General features: G+C 47.3%; 1 protein-coding gene across 1 annotated transcript in view; it reads right to left on the bottom strand.

Annotated features, from left to right (window-relative positions):
• LOC147736775 (uncharacterized) overlaps positions 1-24,295 on the bottom strand; it is a 105,633-nt gene extending 81,338 nt beyond the window's left edge. Inside the window, exon 1 of the mRNA XM_086953491.1 lies at positions 22,969-24,295. Within this exon, the coding sequence (XP_086809617.1) occupies positions 22,969-24,295 (1,327 nt within the window). The remainder of the gene's footprint in view (positions 1-22,968) is intronic.
• Between the last annotated feature and the right edge of the window lie 1,415 nt (positions 24,296-25,710).

The following is a 25,710-nucleotide window of genomic DNA, read 5'->3' as shown; positions in this document are numbered from 1 at the left end:
CCATCGTCCCACCCCCACCCTCCAGTCAGTGTCCCCTGGAGCCCCAGATCATCTCCGGCCATCCGGCTTGGGGAAAGAAGAGGGGCGCCACAGGATGTCGCGGGGCTCCCCAAGGGCCTACGCAAGTATCCCCATTAACAGGCCTAAAAGGATTGCCAGCAGGCCTAGGGGAGAAATAAGTCAAATCCACTGCTCTGACACCAGGGCCATCCACCTCATGTTTTTGGCCACAGATTATCTCTGCCACTCTGCTATCCTGGAAATTAATAATAATACAGTCACCCTCCAACCGCTTTTTGCCCTGACCCACCCAACCAACCCTTTGGACACCAAGAATTAATCCATCCATACCTATTGGGAGTGGTTTGTTTGCTTTTAACCAATGGAGACACTTGTTTTTTAGACCCTGATGAGTCTCAGGCTGATTTACCTTCAATGGTGGGACATTAACAAGGACTACTACATAGGGATGGCAATCAGGGGGGAGGTTAACCGGGGGAATCCGAATGGTAACCTTTGAGGGAACTATTGCGGCAGCATCAGGTGCCAAGTTGGAACTAGGAACCTTAGCTGACGGTGCTGTCCCAACCCCCTTGGTGTGAGCATTCGGCTGAGCAGTTTGACTACTCTTGACCAACCCCACGGCAGCCGATGTATTTGCTTGAGATGATTTATTGGGCTGGTTTTTAGAGACCATAGGGGGCTTTGGTTTTGTGTGAGAAGTACGAGGGGCAGGGCCTGGCTTAGGAGGGGGAGGGACCGGGGGGACTAAGGGAGGATCCCTGCCGGGAGTTACCTCGGGGAGAAGGGTTGAACTCGGAAAGTCCTGCACTGGGACAGGATTTGGAGGCAGTCCTTTTCCCGTGTTCCTCCCCGCAGGATCCTCACTTGCTCTAGACTGATGTTTAATAAGAGTCTTAAGTGAGAAAAAATTATCCAGGGTGGATTGTTCGAATTTGTCTACTCTCGCCCCCAAATCCTTAAGTTGGTCAATCACCGGGACAATTAGAATTTTAATCAGGTCCATAATTGGTTTGAGGGAATCAGATTCAAGGGTGACGGCTATACTATCGTGGGGTTTAGAAAGTGCTCTGGGCGTGTTAGAGGATGTTCCCGCACCCGGAGACTCCCCTACCCTCCCATTGTGAGTTGGAGCTAAGACATTTTCTACTTTTGACCCAAAACCCATTAGCCCCTGCTTTCTTGGGCGCTTATAAAGTGCGGTGTGACTACCTTTGCGGGAGCTCATGACCCTTTTCCTTTTCGCCTGTTTGGAAGTGCCTTGGGGCTGGCTGGGCGGTAACGGCTCCGTAACGGGAGCCTGATGTAACAGAGAGGAGGTCTGCCCACTAGCGGGACCTCCCCCGTCTCAGTGCCAGCCACCACAGGCAATAGGTCGGCAAGATTCTCTAGTCTATCTATGCTTGCTCCTATAGCCGACAACCGTGGCTGAACAGTGGCATCTATGGGGTCAGCTGATGGGGCCCTTTCCGATGTTGGGGTCAAGGCCTGGGCCACAGCACCAACGGAGGAGCGTCTGGTAGGTAAATAGACCTCGGAGAGGCGACGTTCGGTCATCACGATCTCCTTCTCGATGACTGCAGCTACTCTGGTAATGAAACGGTCCATAGTTCCTATTGTGGAACTCCCAGCTGCTCCTCCCTCAGTCCTTAGCAGTTTTCCAGAGCGGGTAGACATCGTAGGGTATACTCCCTCTTCCACAGTCACACACCCTACCAGAAGCGTAGGCAAGATGTTAGGGACGTGACCCAGCCCAGCCTCTGTCAGCCCCTGACTGCCACAGACTGCCCGCCCTTTGCCCAGGCTTCGCTCGGCGTCCCGCTGAGCGTCAGGCGTGATGTTAAATAGGGGGCGTTGCAGGCATGGTGGGCGTGTCTCGCTGGGGGCGCGGCCGTGCACACCTGTGCAGCGCAGGGACTCCTGGTCTTCTGAGTCCCTGCTAGCGCGCTCCCTCTGCAGCCAGTTGGTTCCTCCCTCCTCCTGACGACTTCAGGCGGCCAATCAGCACTTGCCCATCGCCTCTAGCCGTGAAGCGGCACCCGCGAAGTGGCACCCGCGAAGCGGGTGCGGCAAGCAGTGGCGGGAAGAGGCAGCGGCGGTACCCTCAGGGGGTAAGGGCAGGCTAATCTCGGCAACTCTGTGGCTCCCAGGTGAGGTTCAGCGTTTGTGGTGTCCCGCCGGGTTAAGGAAGCACACGCCTTTTGAAGCTTGGACAGGCGGGGTGGGCGTGTCTCGCTGGGGGCGCGGCCGTGCACACCTGTGCAGCGCAGGGACTCCTGGTCTTCTGAGTCCCTGGTAGCGCGCTCCCTCTGCAGCCAGTTGGTTCCTCCCTCCTCCTGACGACTTCAGGCGGCCAATCAGCACTTGCCCCTCGTCTCTAGCCGCGAAGCGTCACCCGCGAAGCGGCACCCGCAAAGCGGGTGCGGCAAGCAGTGGCGGGAAGCAGCAGCGGCGGTACCCTCAGGGGGTAAGGGCAGGCTAATCTCGGCAACTCGGCAACTCCGTGGCTCCCAGGTGAGGTTCAGCGTTTGTGGTGTCCCGCCGGGTTAATATTATTGAAAACTACCAAGACCAAGAATCTTTGATACTGCTGAAAAATAATCATCATGAGATGTTTTGAAAATTGTCAGCCTTCTTTTATATACATGATGATAAAAATAAACCTGAGCCCAAACCGAAACATCCATGGTTCAATAAGGCTTGCAGGAAAGATAAAACTGCATTACTTCTAAGAGTCAAGAACAAGGATGTCCTAGGCACCAGATTAGCTAGGTCTCGCTTTAAAAACATCCTGGCTGAGGCGAAAGCAGCCTGGGAAAATGAAAAATGGAAGCGATTAGGAAAGCTTTGGATAGTAGAGATATGCGTTCCTTTTGGAACTTAGTGAGACAGGTCACACAGAGGGTAACCTGGTCATTGCTCCAAATCTAGCAGAAGAAACCTGGAGATCACATTTTAAAATGTTATACTCCAGGTCTGTGAATGTAACTGAATCTCAGGGGTTAATGGACGTTTTTCATATCCCCCTGAACATGGCACCACCTCCCTGCACTCTGTCGAAAGTCAAATTGGCACTGGGCAAGTTACTTCCTATTAAAGCACCTGGTCTGGACAGAATCCCTGGTGACCTGTTCAGATCTGAACGGGCTGTTTGGGCTCCGTACCTGCAGACTTTATTTAATTCCATTTTCCAAGACATGGAGCTCCCCCTAACCGGGCTTGGTGACAAGAACATTCCAATCTTTAAAAAAGGTTCCCCATTAGAGCCGGCAAATTACCGGCCTATTAGCCTCATCGATGTCACCCAAAAGATATTTGCTCGTATCCTCTTAGGGCATCTGCAATCTTGGATGGACGAGCCAGATATCCTTACCCCCCTACAAGCAAGTTTTAGGTCCAGAATCTCGACCTTAGACCAAATCTTTTGATTACAACTAATTTACTGGAAGACTGTAACTTTGGGAGGGGGTAGTCTCTATCTGACTTTTGTGGACCTTAAGTACGCTTTTGACTTTGTCCACCGTGAGCAGTAATGGGGCCTGTTATTTGACATGGGGGTGCCGGTGTATCTTTGCCAGACCCTAAAACGTCTACACGAAGGCACCTATGCAAGGGTTCGGTTTGGGAAATAGGGAGAACCGACAGCGCCTTTCCCGGTGGAGCAAGAGGTCAGGCAGGGATGTGTGCAGGCCCCAACCCTTTTCTCTCTTTTCCTGAACGGCTTAATTGATACACTCTTGGCCGTAAAGGACATCGACTCTCCAAGGTTAGCAAACAGGAAAATACCAGCCTTAATATTTGCTGACGACATGCTGCTCCTGTCTAAATCATCCATGGGGATGCAGCGTGTCTTGGATAAGTTTAGATCATTTTGCAGGCAAAAGAATTTGGTGATTAATATATAAAGAAACAAATATATGGTCTTCCACGCAAAAACAACTAACTGTCCGCATCCCCAAATGGATGGAAGACCGTTAGAGAGACTCTAGTCCTAGCTCTGAAGGAATTCAAACTTGCCCACTTACTTAAGAGCACGATCTCTTGCTCTTTGACATCGAGGTTTCTCGATGTCAAACAGCAGTATAAACTGGAAAAGACCTTGGATAGTATACAACCTTTTATGGCAAAAAAATTGTTTATTCAATTTAGATATGGAACCCTTCCACTAGGTGCATTTACAAATAAATGGAAGGGTTCAGTCCAATCTGTTTGCCCTGGTTGTGCTGCCGCGGAAGAGGCAGAACTCTGTGTAATACTCTTCTGTCCTGCCTACCATAGGTCTAGATTGAAGTGGGTCTACCAGTTGTGTAGACATCTAGGGCTAAGAAATTACCAAGAGGTTTTTAGGCTACTTGAATATGAAACATCCCAATCTTGTAGTCACGACCTCAAAATTCCGCTTTGCAATGTGGTGTACCCGTAGAGGAATTGTAAAGGGAAAATAGCAGGGTAACAATTGATGTTGCTGTTCGCACTCCTTTCTTACTCCTCTTGCTGCTACTTAGCTCCGTAAGTGAATGAGATGATAATAATTATGTCTATTTTATTGCTCAGGAATGTACGTTTTTAGCTCTATTCCCTTAATTTTTTTTTACTATGTAGTTTAACTGAATTGTGTATATGACGTAATAGTGTTGTTTTTATTGTCCTTACAAATTTTATACTAATTCTGCTCTGGGTTCCTCATGCTTGTGCTTCCGAAATCTGGGGGTTTGGATAGTCATCCATCATGTGTTATGGCTGCAGTAGTATTGATGTAATTTATTCTTGTATATCATTGATTTCGGTTTTGATAACCTATTTCTAATTGCCCTTCTAGCACTCCTTTTATTCTTCACTACTTATTAGATGTATGTACATTTTATTGTGCTTTTATAGCTGTAAAGCTGAAATAAAGTATTTTGACTGACTGATAATAGCAGAAAGGCCTAATGCATCAGCGTGCAGACTCCAATTAAAATCATTGTGTTGTTTTCTCCATCGGAGTACAACTGCATATGTGTGTAAAATAAAAAACAAACTGTCTAATCTGAGCAACCTATATACTTTCCAACCATACTGTGGGTGATGCATGTGAGCTTGCAACATAACAAGCGAATAGTATTTGCAAGTGAGTAACATTTTCCATTTGCAGCAAGCTGTGGCAGATCACAGGTTGTGCAATAACTTAAAACAATCTATAAGGTCAAAGGAAAGAATGGCTGATTGAGTTACTAATATGCTAAGAATAAATAAGCACATCTGGGCTTCTTCCTTGCATTGATGTCACCAGAAAAATATATTTTATGAAAGGATGCACAGAACCACATATTTCTGCTTTATAATTATCTACTAGAGGTATGTTGGGTAGGAAAGCGATGGTTGCATCTTTATCACACGTGGACTCCATATGCCAAATTGTGCCGGTGCAATAAACGGTCTTATTTTTCATACCTTTTCAATTCTGATAATGTAGAGCATGAGTGCATGTTTAACACTGGGTGCATATTTAACTTTGCCTTTGTAAACTTGCAGGAACTGTTCATCTACTTATGGGACGTGTAGTTTGCTAACTGTTTGAGGAAGTGACTGCTACTAGGTAGACAACGATCTACAGTAAGACTTGAAGTCATGTAGTGGCTAAAAAGGTGGACTTGTTACTCTTGATAAGACTCTGGTGGGATAACCATTCTCAACTCTCCCATGAACATTTTCACAAGAGTTTTTTCAAAAGTATTCAAACGTTAGTGTAGGTTAGACCAGCTTCTTTATGTATGTATCTATATGGTATTTCCATACTGCAAACCTAGCCTAAATCTAGGGCTAAAGATGAGCATAAATTATTTTTAAAGAAGGGAGTCCTCAACTCTTTCTTAAACGGGAGCAATGTCGGGCGGTCCTGATACAGGGATGTTGTTCCAGATCATGAGTTCATAGATGGAAAAGGCCTGATAACTTGTTTTTTTTGTTTCAGTTCTAAGTCTGCAGTCAGATGGAGTTCTCCAACCTCGCATTGAAAATAAGAGCTGAACTTAAGGACAACGAGAATGATGAACAAGTGATAAGTTAGAGGTAATAGCTACAAAAGAGGAAATTCTAAAGGGAAAAGCAAGACTACTGTACTGGAAGAGTCTTAAACTTTGCAAGATGATACGAATAAGTAAGGAGAGCAGTCAAAATTTGATTGACACAAAGACAACATGAACTTCTGATAGAGGAATCAAGCTCAGAAGGTGACTTAGACGACTCTGCTAGCAACTACCTAGGAAAAAAACCTTCTTGACACTTTTTTCCCTGGGTACGGTTTATTGAGACAAGGACGGGCAATGGAATATTATAAAAAAGGAAAAACAAAAGCAAGAGGCACAAACAGAGGAAGAGAAAGACAGGAAAGAGCAAATGGAAGACAAAAAGATAACTCATCCCATAGGAAGAGAAAGGTGATAGAGCAAGGCGAGATATGAATTAATTCTCCATTATTAACTCATCACAACATTAACTGACAATGGATGAACTAAATATCCATAACCTTGGCTTATATTTCTGCCCCAGTAGGGACTTAGATTACAATTCATGTAGAATTGACATATTTTCGTTTCTAAGATATCAACATAAAATCAGACCCAAGCCAATGAACATGAGAATAGGGGGAGCCCAATACAGAAAACATGACTTGTGTTCAAGAGACGCTGATACTTCATGACATTGGCTGGTCTGGATAATAGAAATATATGTGCAACGAAAGAGCGGGAAGCGTTGCTCGGAAATGGGGCACAGATAGATCAGGGAAGCCTAACTTGCTGCAAAAAGCAAGATACAAGTTTAAAGTTTCAAGTTTAAAGTTTATTGCTTGATTAATTAAAATCATCACAAAATCCCCCCCGACAAAATGTAAATAAAGTGCATCTATACAGGCAGCTAGGATTCTCATTATGCGAGCGATCATATTACATCTGTGCTCTGTCTGCCATACATTTCAAGTGTATACAATTCTAATATTGTAAAATCATGCTAAAACTATGTTAAAATCAAGTTGCAAGAAAAATAAAATATGTACCCCCAAATAAGGGTGTGAGGATGTATTACAAGCCATTATAATTAGTCATCATCCGCTTGCAATAGGCAATTGTTGACAAGTTTCATATACTTGACTCCTCGGCAAGCCAGGATGCATGTCGAGCCCTCCAGCCAGCTTATCACTGCTTGTCTACTAGATCGAATATTCAAGGTAATAAAAATCGCCTTTAGGTACCATCTCCTTTGGCTTAACATGGCTGGACAGGCACACAACAAATGAGTCAAGGTTTCTTTTTGGAATCCGCACAATCGACAACCTTCTGAATTAAAACCTGTTACCCATGAGGGGGATAAGTCCTTGGAGACATGCGCCCCCATCCTGAACTTTAAGAAGCACATCTTTAAATGAGAACTAAAATGAGCAGATAAGTAGGCTTGTGGCTTTGATGTCCTATATGATTTTATAACTGACCATCCGTGCCGCCTCTTTGTGAGCGCCAATTTATCTTCCAGTAAGGATTTCTTTTTACTTGCGACTTTCGCAAGTTTGTTAAAAGAAACTCTATCCATCGTGGTATCCCATGCTGGTTGCAATTCCAACGTGGCCAAGGATGTGCTCAGGAAACTCCCCCAAGAGTTTGGAATTTCTTGCTCCTTCTGTGACCTTACTTCGTCCCAACAGAGTCTATTTAGAGAGTCCGCTTCGGATGACCGGAGGGTATGGCAGAATTTAGTGAAGTTGCTCATTCCCCTGTATTTATGATCCTGGAGCCCAAATTCCAGTCTTACCTGGGCAGGCGAGGCGCTTTTCAGCAGATCATAAACCGATTTGTAGATTTTTGACAGCAATTCATTCTGTAAATGCGAATCTTTGCCACACCAGGGGACCGAGCCATAGGACAATCTTGGATGGATTTGGGCGGCCATAACTTTTAGCAGATGAGAAAGGTTTGGGCAGTCCAATTTTCTACGCAGTGCTCTGTAGGCATAAATCAGGGACTGGGTCTTTGCTCTAAGGGCCAGTTTGTGTTCTTTATGACTTAAGCCCTGCCCGATTATTACACCCAGATATTTGTATGAGCTGTTTTCTTCTACATGAAACCCCTTCACCATCCATTTGAACTTTAGTTTCCTACTGTCAAGTAGGCGAACGACTTTTGTTTTGTCTTTATTTATCTCTAGTTGTTCCGAATCCAAGTAGGATGCCAGGTTATTTATTGATCTTTGTAGCCCCACTGGGGTTTGACTTAGCAAGACTATGTCGTCTGCGTATTGGGGGGTGGCAGTCTGGGTTTTCAAAGTGTCGAGCAATATCCGATAGATACAGATTAAAAAGGCTTGGGGCCAAGACACAGCCTTGCTTCAGACCGCTTTGTGTAAAAATGCTGGCGGTGGTACTCGACCCATTTCTCAACTTGACTCTTGTCCAGGTGTCAGTACACAAGGTTATGATGGGGGTGAGGAGTACATTTGGTAGGCCCCACCCTTTGAGTTTGCTCCATAAATGATTCCGGCTCACTCTGTCAAATGCGGCTGTTATATCCACGAAATAGGCGAAGAGGCGTGCTTTCCTTCTTTGTGCCTGTTCCGTCAAGAGGGCTAGAGTTGCAAGATTCGATTGGGTGCCCATGCCTTTCCTCAATCCTGTTTGAAATTTGGGGATAATTTTGCTTTCCTCCATCCAGCCTTGCAGATGGTTCAGTAGGCACGAGGCGTATAATTTTGCTTCCACGTCAATCAATGAGATTAGTCTATAGTTCCCTGGTTTGCCGTGATCTCCCTTTTTAGGTCTCAGCTAAACGCGCAAAGCACGTTCTCGACAGAGAACTATAGCTGTCGGCTCAGTCGGTAACGAGAGGAAAGTGGAGACAAGAGCTGGCCACGCGCATCACTTTGGCATAGGATAACGTTGCACGCGTGAACTTCTGCTGTTTTCAGCATCGCAGAAAGAATCGGATCGCGTTGCGCGCCTCAGAGTTCACGTGACTGACTTTGGAATGCAGGGGAAGTCTGCAGAGGGGCGCGCGGCGCTGATAAACAGGCAGGCTTTATTTCAGGAAGCAGCGGTATTTGACTTGTTGCCTCATGTAACTTAACGTTGGCTTTTTTATTTAATTTGTAAACTTGTAATGTTTCTCCTTCATGTATCAGTTCTGTTCCTAATGTGAAGTGCCCTGACACATTTGGGTGAAGTCTGCGCTATATAAAAACGCATAAAATAAATAAATACAGAAATAAATAAAAATTGTTTGGCACGGGTCTGGAGTGGCGGGTGTAGCGAAGCAGAGGATCGGACCCAGCTCTTCCCCCGGAGGTGGAGACCAGCGCTACAAGGGCGCTCAGAAGCGGCGCGCTCACTGCTCGTAGGCGTGTAAGATGTACCGGCTGGAAACTGAGGAGGAGACACACAGAATACCCGTCTGTGGAAGTGGGTGACAGACCGCGAGGCGCTGCAAGCATCGTAGAATGTGTGACCGGAAGCGGCGTTAGCTGGTGACGTAGCTGCACCGCCAGACTTCATACTTTCCCATTTCGAGGCATTGCGTTGCAATGTTAATTAAAATATAAATTTTTGTCCTGAGGTCTCAAATTCCACTCTTGTGGAATATAGCAACAAGGCAGCATTCAAACTTAGGGGTACAGCTCCCCTCAGCCCATTGCTTGTAGCACTGAACCCCACAACCTCTTAGAGGGGTGTTCACACCAGCACATGAACACACCCCCTGCCTTTCTGGTCTCTTTCAGGGGTGCATCACCGCTGCGTGAGCGCTCTTTACAAGACGGAAACATATCAGCTCAGACCAGGCATGAAAAGGCCGAACACAAGAAAGCCAACCCTTCCCGCCAGCCCCCGGGATGTCCCTCATCCATTTTGAATGTCACCACCTTTGCATGCCCTCCCTATACATTCATTCATTTTCAATCTTTATTTCGACCATTCGGTCATAAAAGATACACATTACAAATAAAATCACATGAAACTCTGTCAAAATCTGATAAAACATCAATACATGAGTTAAAAAAAAAACACAGACATAAGAGCAGTTTATAAGAGGTGAAGCATTTCTAGGGTCTACCCAGCATTTTTTTAAAAGCGATTGCGCGTGTACCAAACATTAGTAAAGCATTTGGAAAGTGCAAAAACAGTTGGGCCAGAAACATCAGATTTTAAAATCCTGTACATAGGTGCGTATTCCCTGCCACCCCAATTCTTAATGAGGGGAAGGAGCCAATGTTTTCTGGCTGCCTTGTAGGCTGGGCAGAAAAAGACCACATGCAAGTCATTTTCCTCTTTATCATCACAGAGAGGGCAGTGCTTTGTGGAGGGGGCCTGTGACCAGGAACTTGTGAAGGACCGAAAGGGCAATGTACCGTATCTCCATTGGAGGAATAACTTCCTAGTAAGTGTGGGATATATAGGATCCAAAGCCTTCTCAAATCTATAGAGATCCTTGCTTTGCAGGAACACGGATGATAGGGACCCCTCTGTCTGGGTAGCTTGGGCCCTTGCCCTTTTGTGTTCATGATACAGATTCGCCAGGGATCTCTTGGAGATTCTTGGTGCTACGTTTGCCGGCTCAGTCCACAATTCAGGGAGCCCCAGATCCGTGCAAATAGCTTGGATGTTTTGGACCCAGGGAATACTAAGCGCCTTAGGGTGGTTTAGTAGTTCGACCAGTTCCGCCCTATAGTCGGCGAGGTCATTGCTGCTCCATAGCCTACGCCAAAAGGCAATGGGTCTCAAGCTTATCTCATCAGCAAGTGGTCGTAGCCCTAGGTCAAGCCTCAATGGAAGGAGTGGAGTGCTAGGGGGAAGTGCGGCTATCTGTCTTATGAACTTGTTTTCTGTAGAAGACAGGTTCCGGCATGGCATGTGGCCCACAGTTCAGCCCCGTACATGATCGCCCCCCTGCCTGGGCCTTATATATCTGGATTAAGGCCCCCAATGGGCGGTAGGACGAGCCAGTCATCATCCGGGAAATACCCCCGGTAGTTTGTATTAATTTAAGGTTGGCCCTACTCTGGTGGGGTCCCCAGGTCATAGTTTCGTTGAGCGTCACACCAAGATATTCAAAAGTGGCTACTCTTTCTTTTGTGGCATTGATTTCTAGCCCTCTATCCAGGCAGAAAGCCACAAAGGCATCAAGTATCCTTTGTATGCCCATGGGTGTTTTAGATAGCAACAGTGTGTCATCCGCAAACATTATTGCGGGCACCCTGTTGCCATTTAGTTTGGGAGCGTCTGTGTAATCAGTGGCATTAAGATGGGCGATTACCCCGTTGACGAAGAGGCAAAACAGGGTCGGCGCCAGCACGCAGCCCTGTCTTACCCCTCTGCCAACGGGGAATCTGTCAGTCAGTTCCCCCGACCTCCCGCACCTCACACGGGCGTAATTATTGTGGTGCAGCCTCTGCAAGGTCAGTAGGATATCTGGGGGCACACCCATCCCTGCCAAGACGCTCCAAAGTTTCCCCCTGGGCACCAGGTCGAAGGCGGCCCGTAGGTCCACGAAAATTGTGTACAAACTGCCGCCCTCGAACTTCGCTGTCCTCCAGTAGACCCGATTCAGTCTAAAAACCTGGTCCACTGTGGATACCCCCTTCCTGAATCCTGCCTGATAGGGACTGAGGGCGCCCACCTCCTCCATCCAATCCTGAAGCCTGTTCAGCAGAACCCTGCCGAACAGCTTCTGTGCTACATCTATCAGGCTAATCGGTCTGTAGTTGGCTGGGAGGAGAGGGGATCCCTTTTTAAAGATAGGGACCACCTCAGCCCCCTGCCAAGTACTAGGGATTTCCATCCCACCGAGGACACTGTTAAAAAGAGCAGCGAGGTAAGGCGCCCAGACGGTGGGCTCCTGTTTAAACAGGTCTCCCGGTAGCCCATCCAGTCCAGGCGCCTTCCCCGAAGCCAGACCTGAAATAGCAGCAGTAACCTCACCTAATGTTATTGGATCCCCTCGGGAGCCCGGCCTCTCCAGTTCAATAGGAGCAGGGAGTTCTCCAGGCTCAGAGCTGTATAGGGACTGAAAGTGGGCCTGCCACACTCCAGGAGCTATATTGGGCTCTACTGCCGAATGAAGACTCCCTGATCCCCCATTCACGGTCCTCCAGAACAGGCGTTGATCTTGGATTGCTAAGGCCTTTGTGAGTTCTTCCCACTGGTTTTCCTCCCATTCTACTTTGGCCTGAACAAGAAGCTTCTTGTAGGCTTGCCTGCTGTGTTTAAGGCGTTCCCCTCCTATGCCCTCCTTGATTACTCCAAGAAGTTCTGTTTTGGCCCGTCTACATGCTGCATTGTACCACTGTGTTTTACCTTGGCACCTCTCCCTTGGCTTTCGTGAGCTACGAGTGAAATGGGGTGCTGCAACTTTTATAAGTTCCTCGTGGGCGTCAAACAGTTTGCTCTTTGCTTCTCTATTGTTTGCCTCAATGTCAAGGCTCCCAACGATTTCCAAGATGGGAGTAATCTCCGCATAAAGCAGAGGGAGTTTATCCTTATTTGTAACCATATGCTCCCACCTGATTCTTCTCCTACTGTTGTCCAGGAGGAGCGTGGGGTTATTCCCTTCCTCATAAGACACTGGAGCCTGGGGGCCTGGGTGGACAAGGTCTAGCTCAAGGGCGTTATGATCACTGTCCGTCCTGTCCGTCACCCTGAAATCCTGTATTGTCGGCCACCTCGCTATTTGGACCAAGACGTAGTCCAAATGAGACTCTCTCCCCCGTCTATTGTAAGTATTTTTGCTGGGTATGTCGGATTTCATTCGCCCATTACAGGCTCTGAGTCCGAACCTTAGAGTGAGGGCAGTGATTTGCAGTGCCAGTGGGGTCCAGGCTTTCGGGGGTGGAGCTTCCACCCATGGTACTGCCCACCTAGCCTCTTCTTCCGATAAAAAACCTTCAAGAAGGCCGGGGAGTGGCTCGAAATGAGAGTTAAAGTCCCCACCCACCACATAGTATGAATCAGTCGGCAGTTCAGATAAAAAATTCGAAAGTTCATCAATGGTTGGTGATTCCTTTGCCATTCCCATCGGCCTGGAGTAGATGTTAACCAGCAGAAGATTAGCTTTGTTTGGCCATGTTAGTGAGACCACAATGATATCATCAGAGTTGAGTGGCAGCCGTGTGGCCACACAGCCCAAATGAGCTGCGACCCACGTCGTAAGCCCCCCTGATGGGCGGCCTTTGCCTTCCCACCTTGCTGGGATGAAAAATTATGAGTAGCCTTGGTGTCCGTAATCCTCTCTGGCCCAGGTTTCTTGGAACATACATATGTCGCCAGTCTCTATGTACTTTGCCCAGTCCGGCTCTTCCAATTTGTTGGCCAATCCCGCGATGTTCCAGGAGATTAGCTTCAAGTGTTCGGAGGTGGCGGTTGCCATACCGTAGGGGTTAGAGGAGATGATTCCAGGCCCCACTTCTGTTGCAGGGCCTAGGGCAAGGGCAGCAGGAGATGTATATGGCACAGGGGATCTAGGCTCACCATTGTCCGCAATAAAAGGGACCGTGGTTGTCCCCTCATCTACGGCTACACTATCAGTGGCTAGATGAAAAGATTCGAATGTGCCGTAGTCAGAAGCCGCTAGATCGTTCAATGGGCCAAGGATTGTGCCAGGGGACACAATAGGCAGTTCCAAGAGTCCGCAGGAGCCATTATCCCCGGTCGCTGGCTTGCAAACAGTAAGTCAGTCGACCCCGTCCAAACCATTCAGACAATTAAAACGATTAAATTGGCAAAAGGGTGTGTCCGGCGGTTGGAAATGCGGGCGTTGTGCATAGCCTTTATGTCTACGTCTGTGTTCCACCCTTGTCCAATCATCATGCGATGGAACCTGGTGCCTGCGAGTGGGGGAGGAAGAAGAAAGATACTGGGAGGGTCTGTATGGTAGAATCCAGGGATCTGTTCACTCCTCCACAGATATGCCAAACAGTGCCCGGGTCTTAAAAGTTACCAGAATGCAGTCCCCAACTATGGTTTTCCTGGTCTTCCCTAACCAAGGGACCCTTCTCACCATAATGATCTCTTTGTTAAAATGGGATGGTAGGGGTCGATTCCAATTAAGCCATTTGATGACCTTTTTCTTGAGGGATTGGTAATCCTCATTTTCCCCTGATCTTAAATGGGGGGCACCTGCTAAGACCACCATTAATCTATTGGCTTCTGGCGGGAGGTCTGGCCTCCGTGGTCTAGGGGTTGGCCAGACCGGAGAGTGTGGGGGGGCGTTAACCTGTTCTTGGTCTATTCCAGTAGTCTCCGTTTGAGAGCTATGGGGGGGCATGGTCTGGTGGTTGAGTAGGTCTATTGCTTTGGTTGTTGTGCCGTGCCAGGAGTGGGATGGCCATAAGGGGTTGCAGAGGAGGGGCAGATGGCGGGTTCCGGGGGGGGGGCTTTATTGGCATTTATTACAGCTTCTACTTTTGAGGGGTCCCCAGCAGAAGGATAGGTTCCCGCTAGCTTTGTCTGCTTACTTACTAGAGTGTTCAAAGTAGTAAGAGATGTTTCTAATAAGGTGAGCCTAATCTCAACTTTTTTCAGACTATCGCTTATGGGCTGCAGGAGGGAGCGGAGTAGGAATTCGATGCTCCCTGTGGCAGTGAGTGGAAGGGTTAAATTCGATAAAATAGCCTCTGGTTCTTTGGTGGTAACAATTATACTGGGGCTTGGAGGCTTGGGGAATGGAGTGGTGGGCACTATCTCCATAGGCTTCCCCGGTAGAAGGCTGTTAGTGTGTTTCTTGCCAAAGTCAAGATGTGATATTTTGGATTTCCCCCGTCCCCCGACTGATTTCCGGGCGCGTTTACTGGGTGGGGGCCTATGCAACTCTACCACTACATTTAGTTTGGACTTACTCTTCTTCGCTATTTGCATAGGGGGAGTTTGGGTTACCAGGTTGACAGGGGTAAGAGATGACTCTTGGGGGGCTGGCTCTGCGTTTTTTCCGGGCACTCTCCCTGGAGTGGAGGGAATTTCCCTTAGTAAGAGGGGGAAGTCCTCGAGTGTCGGGTTAATTAGGCTGCTGGGGGGCGTGCCTTCCTCTTGGGAACTAGGGTAAGGGATGATATCAGTCAATGGTCTGTTTTTCATGGATTCAATGGAGCGCCTGCGCTCCGCCCTACGTTTCTCTAGTGAGCTTTCCTTGCCCGCGTCTCCCTTAGCGGATTTAAAATAATTGTCCAGAGTCCCTGTACTGGAGGCCCCATCCCTTGATGGGGTTTCTCGTGATGGTGGCGAGGGCATTGCCTTACTTGTATTGGAGAGTGGGATCAAGAGAATGGGCCCGGCCCGGCCTCCTTCGGCCCCGGACGGCCACAGACGGTCCCGCCCTTGTCCCGGGCTTCTCCCGGCGCCCTCCCGCGCACTCCCGCGCAGCGGGGCTAGTGCCTCCTCTTTATGGATTTGCAGAGTGATCCTTGGGGGCGGGGCCGGCAGGGAGAGGAGCTCAGCTGTGATCGGGCGCGCGGGGACTCCTGGTCCGTGGAGTCCTCCGCTCTACCCTCGCAGCCCTGCCGGTCTTTCGCTCACCAGGTGTAGCCCCTTGTGATGATTAGCCGCTGTAAGCCGCGAAGCGGGTCCGGCGAGACGTGGCGACTCTCAGCAGGCTAGGTCCAGGGAGGTCAGAGGTCCGTGCAGCGAGATTAGGCAGAGTCCACCTATGCCATGAAGCCCACACTGATCCTCGCTGAATGAACTCACGCACCACATACATACATCCACCCCTGACGTGCCCGACCCCATCACACAGCCACAGCTCGACCCCACCACACACAGCCACAGCCCCCTCATCTGGAACGGCGATAACTTTTCACCCCCCCACCCCCCGATCTCCCACCCTCCTTCCATCCCCCCCACGCCAGCATCGGACTGGTCTTCGTAGTGTCTTGGGGTATACCAGCGTGGGGCACTATACACTTCTTGAGAACTGTGTTCTGCTGTACAGCGCATAGACGCACGTAGTGCCCCACCACAGGTACCAACAACCAGGAAAACAAGCATTTGCAATGCAATAGGTCTCGCATTATTAAAGTTTGAGCTATTGGCATTGCTAAATAATGCAACAACAATAGCTTTTGTTGCAGTTGGTGTTGCAATATTTAGCAATGCCAATAGCTCAAACTTAATTAACCCGAGACCTATTGCATTGTAAATGCTTGTTATATATGGGGTGAATGACAGACCCCCTCCAGGAAACTGTGATATTAGAATGTGCGTGAATCTCATTGAAAACGAACGACACCAACCAAGATGGCCGCATAGTCTCCCAGCTCCGCTGACCTCCGTCCTACGCTCTACTATCCTGTCACCGATCCTGATTTCCTGCCCCGGATCCGTGTGTGTGACCTGATTTGCACTCCGATGATGTGATCCCGGAGTTTCTCCGACATCGTGGAGCGGAGTAACGTCGAGGACCAATTTGAGGCCTAACCCTGCCGAGAAGCCGGGGTCTCGAGTGCTGGCCTAGCCGGGTCCGAGTTGAACAACAACGGACTGTTGAATGAGGTTGGGTCCGGTCTCTGGATCATTCGGAATTTTGGGATTGCTCTGCTACCATCTGCTGCCTGGTGCTTTATAGGAGGTGAGGTGACGAGTGACGCACGGTGCTGTGTTGCGGGGGTCCCGGACCGGGGGTCCGACATTCATATCGCCGGTGCCCCTTGGGTTGGAATCTCACTACACGCTACTGCACGCTAACAGTCTGTCCCTCATGGCTCATTCCTGCTCCGCCTAATCTTCCCCCGGAGAAGGCGCCTCTCCATGGGGAACACCATGCCTGAGGAAAAATGGAGGCTGACGGAGCAGGCTCAAAGTGGCCCGTCATTGCGGATGGTGCTGGAGGCCCTCGTGGCACTTCAGGAGACTGTTAAAGCTCGGACCTGCAGCCTGTTGTTGGCGGCGGATGGAATCAAAGGATTGAGACCGGATCCTGACTTGACACCCGAGACCCGGCGGCCAGCTCGCCTTTCGATTGCCGCCCCGGTGGCGTACTTAGACCCGGCGCTGTAAGCTGTATTTGCCCCTATCGTAGTGGAGCTACCCGAAAGTACTGTGCTTGGTGACTCAATTAATCTGTTGGAATCCCCGGTTTTGCAACTGTCGGAACATTTACATGCTGTCCCTACTTCGGTTCCTTTTAATTGGTACTGTGAACTGTTTTGGACTGTGTCGACCCCCCTCCCCAGTCGGTCTATCAAGATGGCGGATGGGATAAAGCCTGGCTTCGGAGACGGGGAGGGGCATTGTTGGTACCAGCCGACTAATTTGGGACCTGCCGTTCTTTTTTCATCTGTGGACCCATGTTCTGCCGACTTCTGTGTACCTTTCGACATTTTGAGGACGGGGCTTTCTTCCCATGACGGACTCAGCGAATTTAATCGACGGGGCCAAGGCTGAGATTGTTGTCTGGGTTGTTCATTGTGGTATTTGGTTAACGGGATTGTTTTATTGAATTAACAGAGTCCGGGGCGGGGTTGGTTCGGACGGGGGCGAGAGATCGGGAGTGCGTTGAATAAAGCCCTCCTCCATTTCCCTTCTTCGGGTGGGGTTTACTTTCTTTTCCTTTTTTCCCTGTTTCTTCTATATTTCGGGTTTCGGTTCTTGGGCGACAGGCACGCTGCTAGGGGGGTAGGCCGTAGTCATCTGCAGGGGTGCAGGGTGGGGGGCTGGGAGTTTTGTTTTTTCTTTGTTTCTATGGCCTTTTTTCTCTTCTAATCTTTCTTTGGCCTTTTCTTTTCTCTTTTCCGGGTCAGTGTAGTGGGTTCATTGTTTGGTCCACCTCTGCTTTCACATCTGTGTCTCAACTCTCGCGATGTTTCGAGGCCACGGGGCGGGCATAAATGTTGGCGCGAACCGTAATAGTATGCTTGTTTATCCGGGTGTCGTCTGCTTAAACGCCACTGACTTCCATGGAAACGAATTAACTGTGGACACACTGCTATTTCGCTCGCCCCCTCTTCATAGCTTGAGACATTGTATGGCACCTGATCCTTCTATCTTATATTATAAAATGAAACCTTTTGTATCCTGTTCCCAATTTGATATGTCTTCCAACCAGTACGCATTGTGGATGTAGCAACTATACTCCCCGGGAGGCTGGGTTTGAAGTTTTTATCGTTGTATTGTGTTGCAATTGCTTAGCGGCCAGCCCTGGGGGTTGTAGGCCCGTGTTTGTATCTGGTTGAAAATGTCAAATAAAGGTTTAAAAAAAAAAAAAAAAAAAAAAAATCTCATTGAAAACTGGGGTAAGGGTTTCCGACCATAACTCTGGATTGTTCTTGAAAATTGCGTTTGGTATGCCGTTTGGCCCGGCCGCTCCCTCGGACTTTAGTTTCTTTATAAGTCTGATCAGTTCTTTCGCATTTGTCAGAGAAATTTGCTAGTTGCAAAAGGAGTTCGAGTGGGCTAGATTGTCTATTGATGTAACATGACTGGGTCCGGCTTGAGCCTCCTCTTGAGCAAGATACACATAACTCCTCCTTGCCTCATGATAATCTGGATGTCTTTAGTGACTTGGTCGCCAAAGACTTGTTGAAATAAATTGTTCATCAGTCAAGGCAAGAAAGGAAGAATCCGATCCAACTTGAGTAATGGACAAAGGGAGGCCATTAAGACATTACGTAATGACAACATAAGTACCAATGTCATCCGATAAGGGGCAAGAATGTGGTTTTAATGATTGTTTGCAATTATGAACAAAATGCTTTTCAATAATTATTGAATACGGATTGTTGTGAAATGGGAATAGCAACATTTTAATTTGTGTAAAACACTACCCTCAACTGTACCATGCTTTTACCTTCTAACAAATGTATGCAAGAACAAGGGGGGCGTATAGCGCCCTCCAACAATAGCTCACCGGAAAGTACAGCAATAAACTAAAACCATTTATTGCTGATTCTTGTGGAGAGCCTCCCATCATATTGTATAGATAGAGAGAATTTTCTACAAAAGATATACACAGGAGACAATCATATTTGACAATTACCCAGGATGTGATCTTGCTAATTATGTGTACAACACACGCGAGGTCTAAGAGCCAACCAAAATGCTTTTTGCAATAGACCAATATCAACTGACTATACATGGATGCTTGGGACTATGACTTTTGCCAAAATAACAATATTTCCATATTTAAAGATAGATATTACAGACAAATCTCAGGGACAGCAATGGGCACGTGCTCTCCCAGCTCTGCAAATGTATTTGTGGTCTGGTGGAAGGAACAGGTGTGTTGTGTACTTCCCACTAATCTGTAGGACTTGCGCGTTTATTGGACAACATAAACTTTGGATTAGGTGCCTAGACTGGCTCCGGGCACCTCCCCAGGATGAGTTGGCCTAGAGACCAGCTAGCTCACAGTGCCACCATAAGACTCCCTAACCTTACCAGGAAGCAAATGGTTTCTGGCAACCACTGAACATGACAACCCTGACCCCTCAGGGATCGTGGAAACAGAACAGAACCTTTCGCTCAGTCACTCAAGCTTACTTGCTCTAAGAGAATACACAGTGGGACGTTTTCAATATATTTATTGAACCAACGTTATTCTTGTATAGAATACATAAGCTGCAATAATCAGTAGACCGAAGCAGCTGAAAGTGATTACAAGCACGGAAATAGTAGATATAGTTCTACCATGGTACAAAAACCGTGTATATATGCAGGCATATAAGCAAGGCAGCAATATAATATAATCCACATTTGTAAAGCGCACAATCACCCGTAAGGGTCTATAGGCACTGGGGGGCGTCGAAGATGATTAAGCAAGCTATTGCCCGGATTCACATGGTGCTGGGCTAATCTGCCGCTGGTGCCGGGGATCGAACCGTGATCCCCAGATTCCGGAGGCAGTCGCCCTAGCCACGGCGTACTCCTACTATGCACTTCCTACTCTGCGTGTACCTAGAGTGTGTGTGGGTGTGAAGCCAAGAATCCCCACTAAGGGACATGACAGGAGAGAATGCAGGCCACAAATTGGTTACAAACTGAACACCCCCCACGGAGATGCCAGCCCGCTGCATAGTGAAGTCTCAGCCCGCACGGACCCTGGGTGTCAGCTGTAGCGCCTCCTCTATTAATCTATTGGGATGCTCATTATTTATAATAGAAAGCATCTTGTGATGTACGTACAGGTTAGACAATGTTATAGATACGTAGATAGCCCTGTCACCCTGTGGATGAAGATACGGCATTTGTCCATAGTGCGTCAAGAGGCCTTGTACTTAGTGTTCAAGGCATCGTGACAATGTTGTGCGAAGCTAGATGTGTAAACAAAGTAGTTTTAGAGAAACAAATTCAACATTATCATGCATGCAAATATGTGCAAAAGGTCACAGCAGAAATGACCCTGTAAAACATTGGACGATATATGAAATGAGCCACTTCGCTACATGGGCCTAACCCGGGCACATAACAGGTGGTCTGGACATCACAAAATGAAAACATGACAAACCATACGCTGATTTGGATCCGGTATATAGATGACCTTTCCCTGCTGTGGAACGGAAGTAGGGAAATGTCTAACAGATTAATCCAGAGACAGACAAAAACTGATCTCCGCCAAATATTCACTCATTAGATCAGAAATAAACCTATAAATGACCTGGCTAAGTCATCCTTATGTGGGACCAAGTTCAGAATATGAACTGATGATCAACCTTTTTTGAATGGTAATAATGTGAACACCAGCAGGCTACTGCCAGGTTAGTGAGGTTAAGTTTGAAACTTTTGAAACATCATTTTGAGGTTGAACACACTGCAGGAGAGAGGAACAAAAATACTGATTGCCTGCCTCAACTGCCCTGAGGGCAGGAAGATGTGGAACATGAGAACAAAGAGAATGACTGCGAAGATGTGGAATGTACTGCAGCAAGTATGTGCTGGGTAGAGAGTGAGTGAGTGAGTGTGAGTGTGAGTGTAAGAGTGAGCGTACGCGTGAGCATGAGAGTGAGAGTGAGCGTGAGCGTGTGCGTGTGTGTGTAAAAGTAGAGAAAGACATTGGATGAAGATTCTATTTTATTGAAAGTGATTCATTTCATGAGGAAAGAATGTCCAAAAGAAAAACGATTTGTTGTGTGAACTGCAGACCGATAGCCAAGTTTATTCTGTCTGAGGTGAGCCGTGAAGGACATTTAGGTGTGATATCTAGCAGCAAATGACTGACAATGCAATACTGGTAGCCTGACATGGAGCGGGATGTGGAAAAACTCATTAGAGAGAGTTACCAGTTGTTTGCAAAATGATAAAAAGGATGATATACAGAGTTCTGCTTACGACAGAAGTGGGTTTTCCTGTGGGGCAATGAATGTAATGATTTTTTAGGTCTGTTTCAGATGCTTCCTGTGCATCAGAAATTTGCCATTGTGCTTGTGGAGTACATGGCAAATTGGATGAAAGTATGATTTTTACATGGAAGTGAGGCTTTTCTGTGTGAATTGGTATCGGATAATGGTGAACAATTTATCTTGAGGGAAATAAAGCAGTATTTGGATGGAACCGGTTTCAAGATAAATGTGCTAGTCGTCATCACCCACAGAGTACTGGCCAAGCAGAGAGGATGAACAGATTGGTCAATCAGGATTTTTCATGGCCGGTATCAAAGTGGAAGATGCTGCAAGGGCTATGCTTTCAGCTTATCGCAACACACTGCATGGCACCATTTTGTGCCGAGAGGCAGAAATGTGCATGATTTGGTCCTTGTAATGTGCACTGAAATGTCTAAGAGGGCCTCAGACACAATAGCTATAGGAAGAAAGAATAATTTGGCTTAAAAAGATACATATGATATTGTAAAGCTATTGTTCGCACAGACATGATCACAGAGCCAATAATCTTATATAATCATAGTACACTGGAATTACTGGGGGAACCAGATGCCAAATCTCCACAGTAATTCCACACATCTCAGAGCAATCACCATTTACTTCACCCACCCTCCAGCAGAGTTTCTGTAATTGCTGATATTGCTGACTTAGGGGGAGAAAAAATTGAGGGAAATGTAACAGGAGACATTATGGAGACACAACGCAGGCCTTATAATGGGGCCCATATTAGATAAAATAAACAGGAGAAAATATATCACCCAATCCTGTATACTGTAATACAACTAACCCAGCTTGATATTCAGACGACCTTGTACTGTGCACCTAACCCTACAGACCACACTTAATCTTGAACCTCCCTTGACCTTGTACGCTGTTCTACATGATGTAGTATGATATAATACAGCCAGCCCTCTCTGACCTGCAGCCCCCCTAGTTCTATGTACATGTACCTACACACGTCAGAAAAACGACCACTTCTTATCAAAGTCTTAGGGGTGCTGCGGGTATTACCCTACCCATTCCACCACTACAGACCTGAATTACAGATCACTTGTCCTCTTCACACTGCCTTCCTTCCCTTCTAACGGTCAGACCCTGACTGACCCAGAAATCCTCTTATATTCTGAACACTCGAACATCACATAGACCCAGCCCGATCTCAAAATTGCTTTAGTGTGCACTAGCAACAAAAAAGGGCAATGTTACTCTCGGTGAATAACACCTCACTTACATCTCACACTTAGGGGATGGTGAGTATCGCGGAGCTTCGATTGAAATCACAGATTCGGCAACATAATTCCTCAGAGTTCCTGAGCCCGAAATGGGGCGTCTCATGCACAGACCAGAATTCAGGTCATTTTTCATGTGCAGAGTCCCAATTCTTAGCCTATCACATAACGGGTAGGAGAAACTCCTTTGCGAAAATAAAGGAGATACTAGGTACGTAACCTCTTCTGGCATACTCAAGGCCCCCACAAAGATGCCACTCCACAAAACTCAGATTAGGCCCCCTGCAGGTCTTACTAAAAATATGGAAACATCAACTTTGGAAATATTTTATGCTACATTCCCTCAGAACTGTACAAATTACTCAACAGTCTGGATGTTAATTCAGTACGAACCAAATACCTGGGATGGCTTTGAGCAGCAATCCATCTGCGTCTGTATTTCCTCTATCCAGTGGGTCTCTAGCGATAGCTCCATCAGTATCAGGAGCATTCTGTGGCAGGAATGATGAGGCTCCAGATAGGCCCTGCGCTTCAGCAAATGTGGTTTGTGGGTCAGAGTTCTCATCTCGGTTCTCAGGGTGCAGTGGTTCTTGCTTGTAGTTCTGATCGTAGTCCTCAGGACTCGGTGGTTCTAGCTTATAGCCGCGATCTGGACTGAGTGTCTCAAGGTGCATTGGTTCGGTCTTGCAGTTCTGATGCAATTCATGTGCATCAGAAAGAACCTGCAGGCATGTGTTGAGCTGCAGACTCTGGTCTTCTTGAAATGCTGGTTGTCTGCAGACGTTTTGCCGTTTACCCTCACCATCAAACCACAACAACTCTTGCTTTAGTAGTTCACTTGTTCCCTCCCCATCTGGGAGCATTGGTTGTGTGCAGTGGATTTGCTGTAGCTCATGTCCCTCGTGAAACAGTGGCTGCAGGCAGACGTTCTGTTGTGGGCCCCAACTATCTGCATACAATGGTTCCTTCTTCACATGCTCGTCTTGTTCCTGTTCAACTGGGAAAACTAGTTGTATGCACTGGTCCTGCTGTGGTTCCTGCCCATCATCAAACACTGGCAGAAGACGAAGGCTTGGCTCACCTGGGATGACTTGAACATCCGGAGGAGGGCACCTGGAGACAGTACCGTCCTGCTGTGGTCCAGGGCCAGCCGGAGACAGAGGTTGGGGGCACTGTCTCTGCTTTCGTTCATGCCCATGCGGAGACAGAGGTTGGGGGCACTGGCTCTGCTTTGCTTCATGCCCATGAGGAGACAGAGGTTGAAGACACTGATTCGGCTGTGGATCACGACCAGGTGAAGATGTAGATTGAAGGCATGGGTTCACCTCCTTGGCCCTGACTGAAAGATTGATCGGAGGAGACCTGCTGAGAGAACAATCTCTAACCACCACTGGACTGACCCTCTCCAAAGACACCCCCCCATTTTCAAGGTGATCTAGACCCTTTGCTATCCAGATTTTCTCCATGAGCCCAGCGACTCTTGACGGCACGTCCTCTAGGGTATTCTGCAAGTTATCCACTTTGGCTTCCAACTGCTCCAACATAGATAAAAGGATCATGTTAGGTGCGTTCCCCGATAGCGCTTCCATCTCACAGTCCCTCTGAGCATCAGTTTGGGTTCTTGAAGAAGGCACATTATGGATAGGAGAAGAAGGGAGTGTGGATCTTACTGGTTCAGGTGAACTCTGCACTTCTCCTATTTGTCTTGGAACCCGCCTTTTCTCCATTCTGAAATTCTGATGTTCACGTCCTCAGGTCTCTGTGAAGGGAAGAAAATAGAAAAGACAACACATTATCACAGGACAATTAGGTCAAAATACTCCTTCCTGTCTCACCACACGTTGTTTAAGCTTTAAGTAAAAATTATTCAGTCCAGCTAATGGCTCGAAAGAACTAAATTGTCTCAAGAGCTGGAGAGGATCTACCCTGCTCAAGGTCAAGCCTGTCCACGAGGACATCAGGAGTTACCCTGCTACACATCTAAACCCGCTCAGTGCTGCCCTCACGTGATATGGTGAGATTTCATGCAGGTCCGCTCTGCCCTGCCAGAGAGGACTCCCTATCCAGAGCTGATCTGTAAAGCTTCAAAATGTATCAGAATGACCTCATCAAACCTAACCCTATAATTTAAAGGACTTATTACGTTTTTGTAATTCTTAAATCTTAATTTTTTTTAAAATGAAAATTCGGTAAGCATTACCATAATTGATATTAACTAAGAAGTTGAGCATTGGGGAATAATAGATTTTAATAAACAGAAAAATATACAATTTGCTGGTAAAGAATTGAGCTACCTAGGACACGTAATCTCTGCTGATGGGGTCTGCCCCAAAGATGAATCAATTAAAGCCACACAGGAAATACCTAGACCCATAGAGAAAGAAGAGGCACTCATGTTTTTGGTGAGAAACATTCTATTCTCAGTTTGTACCTAATTTACTTGTGCCTTGTGAAACCTGCTGAGGAAGGGTGCAGACTACGTGTGGAGTAGGGAATACGAGAAGAATTTGCAGAAGTTAAGGAGAGTCTTGTGAATGCTCACAGTCTACATAGTTTTGCCCCATTGCGTTGTTACGGATGCCAGAGACAAGGGCCCAGGAGTGTAACTGAAAAAACGGCATGATCTGAAAGAAAGTCATTATTGGCTTTGCATCTAGGGCTTTGCCGGAGGCTGAATGTAGACATTCCACTACTAAGAAGGAGGCATTGGCCATGTTTTGGGCTCTCAAAATAAACATTCTTGTGGAGTGTAGGAAACTGTAAGTAGAGGATGTTCTACTAGTCCAAACTGGACCCAATCTATTCTGCTGCTACAAGGTTCCTGCTTTCTAGTGTCAAATAAGGGGCAATCTCTTTCTGGCATTTAATATGATACATGCACAATGACACGACTCACAGACCTTGCCAGACCGAAAAAGAACAGTTTATCTTTACTTTCAAGCTCTACACATTTTGAGCAAAGAGTGGAAAAGTGCCCATCTCCGAAGGCTATTAGGCATCAAGCCATAAATCATTATGACAATTAATAAGCAGAACTTTGGTCTTCTCAGCGTTTCACTTCAGTTTATTGCAACCCAGCCACTGCCATAGGACAGGCATTGTGTGGTGGAATGTGAGGTGAGGGGAGAGTTAACTGTCTAAA

The sequence above is a fragment of the Lissotriton vulgaris genome, chromosome 1_2, assembly GCF_964263255.1.
Source record: "Lissotriton vulgaris chromosome 1_2, aLisVul1.2, whole genome shotgun sequence".
NCBI lineage: Eukaryota > Metazoa > Chordata > Amphibia > Caudata > Salamandridae > Lissotriton > Lissotriton vulgaris.
The sequence above is the reverse complement of the archived record's forward strand: the minus strand, read 5'-3'. Positions and strand labels throughout refer to the sequence as shown.